The sequence below is a fragment of the Nerophis ophidion genome, linkage group LG19 (assembly GCF_033978795.1).
Source record: "Nerophis ophidion isolate RoL-2023_Sa linkage group LG19, RoL_Noph_v1.0, whole genome shotgun sequence".
In the NCBI taxonomy this organism is placed as follows: Eukaryota; Metazoa; Chordata; class Actinopteri; order Syngnathiformes; family Syngnathidae; genus Nerophis; species Nerophis ophidion.
Genome location: NC_084629.1, coordinates 36,399,639 through 36,412,062, shown reverse-complemented (window position 1 = coordinate 36,412,062; position 12,424 = coordinate 36,399,639). Strand labels below are relative to the sequence as shown.

General features: G+C 40.2%; 1 protein-coding gene across 1 annotated transcript in view; it reads left to right on the top strand.

Moving 5' to 3' along the window:
* Positions 1-3,517: 3,517 nt before the first annotated feature.
* LOC133538349 (E3 ubiquitin-protein ligase SH3RF3-like) overlaps positions 3,518-12,424 on the top strand; it is a 269,084-nt gene continuing 260,177 nt past the window's right edge. Inside the window, exon 1 of the mRNA XM_061879912.1 lies at positions 3,518-4,237. Coding sequence (XP_061735896.1) covers positions 3,533-4,237 — 705 coding nt within the window. The 5' untranslated portion in view covers positions 3,518-3,532. The remainder of the gene's footprint in view (positions 4,238-12,424) is intronic.

Below are 12,424 nucleotides of genomic sequence, written 5' to 3'. Positions count from 1 at the left end.
TCATCTGGAATGGATTTACGCTACCTTTAATGAAATAGAATAGGACTTTTTTTGGTGGTCACAATCATTTAATAAGTTGAATGACGCGGATACGTTCGTTCCTGGATACTTTCTCATAGGCATCTGCCTTGGAGATTTGGTATGTGGAAGCAATTGGCAAATATAATTACTTAATACTTGTTTTCATTGACATATTTGGTGCTTATCTGTTGTGTAGCTGCTTGCTCTTAGAAGCCGATAGCCTAGCCTGTTTACATTTTGAATATAAAAGTTGTTGTGTGCTTATTGGAGGACATTTAGATGTTGACTGCTTGTATCGCACATGATATCACACACAGGTAAAGACACTTTAGGACTGCTTGTATCGCATATAATATCACCCACACGTAATCACGCCGCAGAACTGCTTGTATCGCACATGATATCACACACAAGTAAACAGACTGTAGGACTGCTTGTATCCCACATGATATCATACAAAATGAAGCTGCAGGATTGCTTGTATCGCACATATCACACACAAGTAAACACGTTGCAGGACTGCTTGTATCGCACATGATATCATACACAAGTAAACACACTGCCGGCCTGCTTGTATCGCACATGATATCACACACAAAAGTAAACACGCTGCAGGAATGCCTGTATCGCTCATAATATCACACACAACTAAACACGCTGCAGGACTGCTTGTATCGCACATGATATCACACACAAAAGTAAACACGCTGCAGGACTGATTTTATTGCACATTATATCACAATCAAGTAAACATGCTGCAGGACTGCTTGTATCGCACATGATATCACACAAGTAAACATGCTGCAGGACTGCTTGTATCGCACATGATATCACACACAAAAGTAAACACGCTGCAGGAATTCCTGTATCGCACATAATATCACAAACAAGTAAACATGCTGCAGGACTGCTTGTATCGCACATGATATCACACACAAGTAAACACGCTGCCAGACTGCTTGTATCGCACGTGATATCACACACAAGTAAACACGCTGCCGCACTGCTTGTATCGCACATGATATCACACACAAAAGTAAACAGGCTGCAGGACTGCCTGTATCACATATGATCTCAAACACAAGTAAACACTGCAGGACTGATTGTATCGCAAATGATATCACACACAAGTAAACACGCTGTAGGACTGTTTGTATCGCACATGATATCACACACAAAAGTAAACACGCTGCAGGAATGCCTGTATCGCACATAATATCACACACAAGTAAACACGCTGCAGGACTGCTTGTATCTTACATGATATCACACACAAAAGTAAACACGCTGCAGGAATGCCTGTATCGCACATAATACCACACAAAAGTAAACACGCTGCAGGACTGCTTGTATCGCACATAATATCACACACAAGTAAACATGCTGCAGGAATGCCTGTATCGCACATAATATCACACAAAAGTAAACACGCTGCAGGACTGATTTTATTGCACATGATATCACAATCAAGTAAACATGCTGCAGGACTGCTTGCATCGCACATGATATCACACACAAAAGTAAACACGCTGCAGGAATTCCTGTATCGCATATAATATCACAAACAAGTAAACATGCTGCAGGACCGTTTGCATCGCACATGATATCACACACAAGTAAACACTGTAGGACTGCTCGTATCGCACATGATATCACACACAAAAGTAAACACGCTGCAGGAATGCCTGTATCGCAGATAATATCACACACAAGTAAACACGCTGCAGGACTGCTTGTATCGCACATGATATCACACACAAAAGTAAACACGCTGCAGGAATGCCTGTATCGCAGATAATATCACAAACAAGTAAACACGCTGCCAGACTGCTTGTATCGCACATGATATCACACACAAATAAACACTGCAGAACTGCTTGTATCACACATGATATCACACACAAGTAAACACGCTGCAGGACTGCTTGTATCGCACATGATATCACACACAAGTAAACACGCTGCAGGACTGCTTGCATCGCACATGATATCACACACAAGTAAACACTGTAGGACTGCTCGTATCGCACATGATATCACACACAAGCATACACGCTGCCAGACTGCTTGTATCGCACATGATATCACACACAAATAAACACTGCACAACTGCTTGTATCACACATGATATCACACACAAGTAAACACGCTGCAGGACTGCTTGTATCGCACATGATATCACACACAAAAGTAAACAGGCTGCAGGACTGCCTGTATCGCACATGATATCAAACACAAGTAAACACGCTGCCAGACTGCTTGTATCGCACATGATATCACACACAAATAAACACTGCAGAACTGCTTGTATCACACATGATATCACACACAAGTAAACACGCTGCAGGACTGCTTGTATCGCACATGATATCACACACAAGTAAACACGCTGCAGGACTGCTTGCATCGCACATGATATCACACACAAGTAAACACTGTAGGACTGCTCGTATCGCACATGATATCACACACAAGCAAACACGCTGCCAGACTGCTTGTATCGCACATGATATCACACACAAATAAACACTGCAGAACTGCTTGTATCACACATGATATCACACACAAGTAAACACTGCAGGACTGATTGTTTCGCAAATGATATCACACACAAGTAAACACGCTGTAGGACTATTTGTATCGCACATGATATCACACACAAAAGTAAACACGCTGCAGGAATGCCTGTATCGCACATGATATCACACACAAGTAAACACGCTGCAGGACTGCTTGTATCTTACATGATATCACACACAAAAGTAAACACGCTGCAGGAATGCCAGTATCGCACATAATATCACACAAAAGTAAACACGCTGCAGGACTGATTTTATTGCACATGATATCACAATCAAGTAAACATGCTGCAGGACTGCTTGTATCGCACATGATATCACACACAAGTAAACACGCTGCCAGACTGCTCGTATCGCACATTATTTCACACAGGCTGCCACTCTGCTCATATCGCACATGATATCACACACAAGTAAACACGCTGCAGGACTGCGTGTATCGCACATGATATCACACACAAAAGTAAACACGCTGCAGGAATTCCTGTATCGCACATAATATCACAAACAAGTAAACATGCTACAGGACTGCTTGCATCGCACATGATATCACACACAAGCAAACACACTGCCAGACTGCTCGTATCGCACATGATATCACACACAAATAAACACTGCAGAACTGCTTGTATCACACATGATATCACACACAAGTAAACACGCTGCAGGACTACTTGTATCGCAAATGATATCACACACAAAAGTAAACACGCTGCAGGACTGATTTTATTGCTAATTATATCACAAACAAGTAAACACGCGGCAGGACTGCTTGTATCGCACATGATATCACACACAAAAGTAAACAGGCTGCAGGACTGCCTGTATCGCACATGATATCACACACAAGTAAACACTGTAGGACTGTTTTGATCGCACATGATATCACACACAAGTAAACCCTGCATGACTGCTCGTATCGGAGATCTGAGATGCAAGCCGATATCACCCGTGTGGTTTGGCCGGATGTCGATGCCGATGACGAAGCTGAGGATGAGGAGGATGAAGAAGCGAGTGTGACCTCAGCACTTCCAGCGGAGCCGCGGGAGAGACAGCTGCTGCAGCACCCGGAGGGAGGGACCCAGCGAGCGGGGAGGCAGAGTGGCGACGAGCCGCGGGAGGAACGCGCGTCCCCCGCCTGCCGCCCGTGGACAGGACTAGAATGTTCTATGCTGGCCGTGCATTTCCCCGCCACAAGAACCCGCCGCCGCGGCGTCGTCTCCCCGCAGCCTGAAGCCCAGATGCTCGCCCTGTCCGCCGCCGACATGGACGAGTCTTCGTCCCTGCTGGACCTGCTGGAGTGCTCGGTGTGCCTGGAGCGCCTGGACACGACGGCCAAGGTGCTGCCGTGTCAGCACACCTTCTGCCGCCGCTGCCTGGAGAACATCGTCAGCTCCCGGAACGAACTGCGCTGCCCGGAGTGTCGCATCCTGGTGGACTGCGGGGTGGACGATCTCCCGGCCAACATCCTCCTCGTCCGCCTGCTGGACGGCATCAAGCAGCGGCCCCGGCGAGGCAGCGTCGGAGCTGGGGGCGGCAGGCAGACTTTGCAGGGCTGCGCAGCCGGGATATGCGTCTCTCCTGCGGGCAGCGCCACCAGGGAGCTGCCGGTGGCTACACGGAGCTCCCCTGTGAAGGTAGGACCTTTTTAAACCTCTGCTCTTTTACCGCTTCTGTTCACTTCTTCCTCGGTACTTTTTATTCCAATATGCACACTTATTTGGTTGCAAATGGAACGTGTTTGCATTGCACATTTTTTTTTTTTTTTTTGTGTATGATGACGAAACTTACCTGGTAACAAGATCCATGCACCTGGAACATGAAGGCTGTTTTCTGCAGATGACTCATCTTCTCGCTAATGTGACAACTGTTTTGTTGGCAGCTTTGTGTCCTGCAAGATCACTTTGTGTCTGATAAATGTTGACATGCTCCTTTTAAAGTGGAACTGCACTTTTTGGGGATTTTTGTCTCTCATTCACAACCCTTATGTAAGACAAAAACACGTGTGTTTCTTTTTTTTTTGCATTCTAAATCGTAAATAAAAGCTAGCAAAAGTCAGCTAAAAAATAGGTATTGAGAGTCCCTCAATTCCGCCTGCGAGGCGCTTTAAAAAACATCCAAAAACCTCCATCAAGTTTTTTTTATATGTAGTATCTAGTAACATTCATAATAACATGTAATATTTACATATTTTGATCATTTTAAGCATTCATTTCACAACAATCACTTTTCAAAGACAATAATAAAGACCACTTTGGGTAAAATTATAATTCAGAAACTTCTATTTTAATCTTAAATATAAGGAGGATGATCTACAAGATGATGTGTGAACTTATTTTTTATGCATTCTAAATTGTAAATAAAAGCTAGCAAAAGTCAGTTAAGAATTGCGCTATTGAGAGTCCCTCAATTCCGCCTGTGAAGCGCTCTAAAATAACCTCCAAAAATCTCCATCAAGGTTTTTTTTATATGTAGTATCTAGTACCATTCATAATAAAATGTCATATTTACATATTTTGATCATTTTAAGCATTCATTTCACAACAATCTCTTTTCAAAGACAACAATAAAGACCACTTTGGTGAAAAAATATAATCCAGAAACTTCTATTTTTGATCCTAAATAAAAAGAGGATGATCTACAAGATGATCTGTAAACTTATTTTCTATGCATTCTAAATTGTAAATAAAAGCTAGCAAAAGTCAGTTAAGAATTGAGCTTTTGCGAGTCGCTAAATTTTGCCTATGAAGCGCTCTAAAAAACATCCAAAAACCTCTATTAAGGTTTTATATACACTCATGTAGTATCTAGTAACATTCATAATAACATGTCATATTTACATATTTTGATCATTTTAAGCATACGGCGGCGTATTAATTTCACACTAATCACTTGTCAAAGACAACAATAAAGACCACTTTGGGACAAATGATGATTTAGAATGTTATATTTTCGATCCCGAATATAAGGAGGATGATCTACAAGACGATCTGTGATCTTCTTTTTATGCATTCTGAATCGTAAATAAAAGCTAGCAAAAGTCAGCTAACAATGGCTCAAATGAGAGTTGCTTTTTCCGACTATTAAGCCCTCTAAAAAAAGTCCAAAAACCTCCATCAAGGTTTTATATACACACTGTAAGTATAAATGTAGTATCTAGTAACATTCTAAATAACATGTAATATTTACATATTTTGATCATTTTAAGCATACGGCGGAGTATTAATTTCACAGGCGCATCACGCAGATTATGATTCAGAAACTTCTATTTTGATCTTAAATATAAGGAGAATGATCTACAAGATGATCTGTGAACTTATTTTTTATGCATTCTAAATTGTAAATAAAAACGAGCAAAAGTCAGCTAAGAATTGAGCTATTGAGAGTCGCTCAATTCCGCCTGCGAAGCGCTCTAAAATAACCTCCAAAAACCTCCATCAAGGTTTTATATATGTAGTATCTAGTAACATTCATAATAAACTGTAATATTTACATATTTTGATAATTTTAAGCATAGCACGGCGATCGATGAATCGTAAATAAAAGGTAGGAAAAGTCAGCTAACAATGGAGCAAATGAGAGTTGCTTTTTCCACCTATTAAGCACTCTAAAAAAACATCCAAAAACCTCCATCAAGGTTTTATATACACCCTGTAAGTATATATGTAGTATCTAGTAACATTCGTAATAACATGTAATATTTACATATTCTGATAATTTTAAGCATACGGCGGCGTATTAATTGCATAGGCGCATCACGCAGATAATGATTCAGAAACTTCTATTTTGATCCTAAATAAAAAGAGGATGATCTACAAGATGATCTGTAAACTTATTTTCTATGCATTCTAAATTGTAAATAAAAGCTAGCAAAAGTCAGTTAAGAATTGAGCTTTTGCGAGTCGCTAAATTTTGCCTATGAAGCGCTCTAAAAAACATCCAAAAACCTCTATTAAGGTTTTATATACACTCATGTAGTATCTAGTAACATTCATAATAACATGTCATATTTACATATTTTGATCATTTTAAGCATACGGCGGCGTATTAATTTCACACTAATCACTTGTCAAAGACAACAATAAAGACCACTTTGGGACAAATGATGATTTAGAATGTTATATTTTCGATCCCGAATATAAGGAGGATGATCTACAAGACGATCTGTGATCTTCTTTTTATGCATTCTGAATCGTAAATAAAAGCTAGCAAAAGTCAGCTAACAATGGCTCAAATGAGAGTTGCTTTTTCCGACTATTAAGCCCTCTAAAAAAAGTCCAAAAACCTCCATCAAGGTTTTATATACACACTGTAAGTATAAATGTAGTATCTAGTAACATTCTAAATAACATGTAATATTTACATATTTTGATCATTTTAAGCATACGGCGGAGTATTAATTTCACAGGCGCATCACGCAGATTATGATTCAGAAACTTCTATTTTGATCTTAAATATAAGGAGAATGATCTACAAGATGATCTGTGAACTTATTTTTTATGCATTCTAAATTGTAAATAAAAACGAGCAAAAGTCAGCTAAGAATTGAGCTATTGAGAGTCGCTCAATTCCGCCTGCGAAGCGCTCTAAAATAACCTCCAAAAACCTCCATCAAGGTTTTATATATGTAGTATCTAGTAACATTCATAATAAACTGTAATATTTACATATTTTGATAATTTTAAGCATAGCACGGCGATCGATGAATCGTAAATAAAAGGTAGGAAAAGTCAGCTAACAATGGAGCAAATGAGAGTTGCTTTTTCCACCTATTAAGCACTCTAAAAAAACATCCAAAAACCTCCATCAAGGTTTTATATACACCCTGTAAGTATATATGTAGTATCTAGTAACATTCGTAATAACATGTAATATTTACATATTCTGATAATTTTAAGCATACGGCGGCGTATTAATTGCATAGGCGCATCACGCAGATAATGATTCAGAAACTTCTATTTTGATCCTAAATAAAAAGAGGATGATCTACAAGATGATCTGTGAACTTATTTTCTATGCATTCTAAATTGTAAATAAAAGCTAGCAAAAGTCAGCTAAGAATTGAGCTATTGAGAGTCGCTCAATTCCGCCTATGAAGCGCTCTAAAAAACATCCAAAAACCTGTCAAGGATTTATATACAGTCATGTAGTATCTAGTAACATTCATAATAACATGTAATATTTACGTATTTTGATGATTTTACGCATATGGCCGCGTACTAATTTCACAACAATCACTTTTCAAAGACAACGATAAAGACCACTTTTTGATAAATGATGATTCAGAAGCTTCTATTTTTTAACCTGAATATAAGGAGGATGATCTACAAGATGATCTATGATCTTCATTTTTATGCATTCTAATTCGTAAATAAAAGCTTGCAAAAGTCAGCTAAGAATTGAGCTAATGAGAGTCGCTCAATTTTGCCTATGAAGTGCTCTAAAAAACCTCCAAAAACCTCCATCAAGGTTTTATATACACTCATGTAGTATCTAGTAACATTCATAATAACATGTAATGTTTACACATTTTGATCATTTTACGCATATGGCGGCGTACTAATTTCACAACGATCACTTTTCAAAGACAACACTAAAAGACCACTTTTTGATAAATGATGATTCAGAAACTTCTATTTTTGAACCTGAATACAAAGAGGATGATCTACAAGATGATATGTGATCTTTTCTATGTATTCTAAATTGTAAATAAAAACTAGCAAAAGTCAGCTAACAATGGAGCAAATGAGAGATGCTTTCTCCGCCTATAAAGCGCTCTGAAAAAACGTCCAAAAATCTCTAACAGGGTTGTATATACACACTTTAAGTATAGACTGTATGTAGTATCTAGTAACATTCATAATAACATGTCATATTTACATATTTTGATCATTTCAAGCATACAGCGCCGTATTAATTCCACAGACACATCACAAGGTTCACTTTCCCTTCAACAATAACAAGACTACTAATCATGGCAGACTTGATGAGAGACAACAAAGACTACTTTGGGACAAACGATGATCCAGAAACTTCTATTTTTGAGCCTGGGTATAAGGAGGATGATCTACAAGTTTTAGAAGCTGTGTGCTAAACAGATGCAGCTTTGGTCAAACACTAAGCATCATGTAGCAGTAATGCTAAGTGCTAAAGAAGATATACACACATAACAAAACAATCCCTTACAGTACAATGTCTGCTCTCACATCAACAATTCATCATAATCCTCATCAAGGGTTAAAAAAGAGTTATTTTTCGTGTCTTTTCTCGCCATCTCCGGGTCTAAGTTGGATGCCAAAGTTGACCAACTTGTGGGTTTATGTCCACAACCTTCCATGATTAATCATCTAGAATTAACTTTCACCAACTCAGAGGCGATGCAGCAGCTCATCATGTCAAGTAGTAGTTCATCGGAGTTAGCACTTATAATAATATATAATAATTGTTAATATTCAGCTCACGACATGTAACAGTATTGTTGCTGCTTTTTTGACGTTTTTTATTTATTTTTAGAGTACTTTATAGACGCATTAGTGTACTCTCATTAGCTGCCATTGTTAGCTGACTTTTGTTAGCCTTATTTTACGACTTAGAATGCATAAACAAGAAAAAACGTTTTCTCGTTTTAACATAAGGACTGTGAATTATAGACAAAATTGCCCCCAAAAAAGTGTGTTATTCTCCCTTTAAGAGCAACACGTTTGGCCTAAGAGGAGACTGTTTGAACATTATTTTGCAGAATAATGAGAGATGAGTTCATGTTTCATCATACAGTTTGTAAGAATTGCAATCTAATCCGTGAAATGCTCGTTTTGTGTTGTGGACGTCAGGAGGCGGCTTGCAAAGTGCACAGCGTTTGTCTTCTTTAGTGTCTTTAAAAAAAAAAAAATCAATCTCAGATTTACATTATGTTGTTCTGATTGGAGTTGACTTTGACAAATCATGAGAGCGGTGGTGCGAGGCTATTGTGATTTCTTTCGAAATGATGCACACATGTTGAAAGTCAAAACATTGCATTTATTTCAACTATTTGCTGTAAAATACACATCGAGGCTATTATTAAGAAACTCATTAATAGATTATTGGAATATTACAAAACCTAAAGTTTGCACATTGTGGAAATGGTAAATAAAAGAGAATACAATGATTTGCAAATCCTTTTTAACTTATATAGAATGGAATAGACTGCAAGGACAAGATATTTAACATTCAAACTTAGAAACTGTTTTGTTTTTTTTGCAAATATTAGCTCATTGGCACAAGTGGCAAAAAAGACTGAGAAAGTCGAGGAGTGCTCATCGAACACTTATTTGGAACATCCCACAGGTGAACGGGCTGATTGCCGTGATTGGGTGTAAAAGCAGCTTCCGTGAAATGCTCAGTCGTTCACAAACAAGGACGGGGCGAGGGTCACCACTTTGTCAACAAATGCCCAACAATTTAAGATCAACATTTCCCAACCAGCTATTCCAAGGAATTTAGGGATTTTCACCATCTACGGTCCGTAATATTGTCAAAAGGTTCAGAGAATCTGGAGAAATCACTGATGATATTACAGACCTTGGATCCCTCAGGCGATACATCATCAAAAAGGGACATTGGTGTGTAAAGGATATCACCACAGGGAATCAGGAAGTCTTCAGAAAACCACTGTCAGTAACTACAGTCGGTCGCTACATCCGTAAGTGCAAGTTAAAACTCTTACTATGCAAAGCTAAAGCCATTTATCAACAACACCCGGAAACGCCGCCGGCTTCGCTGGGCCCGAGCTCATCTAAGATGGACTGATGCATTAGTGGAAAAGTGTTCTGTTGTCTGACGAGTCCACATTTCAAATTGTTTTTGGAAACTGTGGACCAAAGAGGAAAAGAACCAAAAGGCGCAAAGTGTAAAAGCATGTGTGATGGTATGGGGGTGTATTATTGCCCAAGGCATGGGTAACTTACACATCTGTGAAGGCACCATTAATGCTGAAAGGTCCATACAGGTTTTGGAGCAACAAATGTTGCCATCCAAGCAACGTTATTTCAGCAAGACGATGCCAACACTGTGGCTTCATATTAACTGGCCTGCCTGTAGTCAAGCCATGTCTCCCATTGAAAATGTGTAGCACATAATGAAGCCTAAAATACCACAACGGAGACCCCGGACTGTTGAACAACTAGTTGTTAAAAGGAAAGGCCATGTAACACAGTGGTAAAAATGCGCCTGTGGCAACTTTTTTCCTATGTGTTGCTGCCATTAAATTCTAAGTTAATGATTATTTGCACAAAATAACAAAGTTTCTCAGTTGGAACATCAAATATCTTGTCTCTAGCGGTGGTGTTGCCCTGGACGATGCTGCTGTGAACGCGGACTTGTTTCGATTTCGCGGAGATGTCAACAACACCCGCGGGCGCGAGACGCAGAGTTGTGGGGTCTGGGTTTTTCTCTAAAGAGAGACAATCGTGCCTCCCTGCAAAGTCCCGGTCTGCTCTGTGTCAGAACTCTTTGTGGGTGTTGGCAGAACGAGGTGGCAGGTGGGGCGCGTGGACAAAAGTCTTGGGACACCGTACAGGAAGGAGGAGATGACGGAAACATGAGGTGGCTTCCTCTCATTTCTACAAGATGTTGTGGTTCAGGAGTGTCAAACTCTTATTTTTTTTTTTTTTACTGAGGGCCGCTTTGCAGTTATGGCTGCTCTTGGATTTGCTCGTTAGCATTTTTCACCGACATTATCACCAGCTTTTGAAAACATAAGTCAAAACTTGCACACACCTTCTCATTCTGGTCTGCGGGGTGTGTAAGGACCGGGCCTCGAAGGCAGAGGCCGGTGAGTAGATTGCCCAGCTGGGATTTGTGATCTAATCACCTGTCGCCCTTATTAGCAGCAGCCGGGGCGAGACACACGGTTGGAATTTCTGGTGAGCAGAGGCATGAGAGCGAGAGACAGTTTGCCAGAAAGCAAAACCACACTGCTTTATGAAAATAAAGACTTTGTTACCTCAGACTACAGGGTTCACAAAAGGATCTTTGTCTCAGAAGAACCCATAGTAGGGCAACCTCTACACTGGGTTTGGAGGTTACCAGGAGAAAAGTACATTTCGGATTTGGTGGAGGAGAAATTATGGTGTGGGGTTGTTATTCAGTATTTAGTTCCAGTGAAAGGAACTTTGAATGCTCCCGGATACCAAAACCTTTTTGGACTATTCCATGCTCCTAACGTTGTGGGAACAGTTTGGAGCGAGGCCCCCTCCTCTTCCACCATGACTGTGCACCGGTGCACAAAGCAAAGTCCGTAAAGACATGGATGACAGATTCTTGACTGGCCTGCACAGAGTCCTGACCTGAACCCCATAGAACACCTTTAGCATGAATTGGAATGGAGACTGAGAGCCAGGCCTTCTCCACCAACATCGGCGCGTCGTCACTTTGTGACATGGCTGGTTTTACGAGCAGAGGAGCATGTTCGGCAGCGCACACATACCGAGTACTTACAAGCAGACACAGCGTGTAGACAGAAAAGGGAGAATGGACGCATTTTGGTGTAAAAAGTAAGGATACTGCGATGAGGTGGCGACTTGTCCAGGGTGTACACTGCCTTATGCCCGATTGTGCCCCCCGCGACGCCAAAAGGGAATAAGCGGTAGTCAATGGATGGATGGAAAGTAAGGATAAAGGTGAAGTTATAACACTAAAACGCCCTCAGGAAGGCAGCTAGCTAGCTAGCAGCTAACATCCACCTGTTTTAGCTCCTTCTAAATCACTAATCCTGGCCTCCATGGTGACAAAGAAAGTAAGTTTATTCCAAGTACCATTATCACTGGAGGAAGAGGAATAGCTAA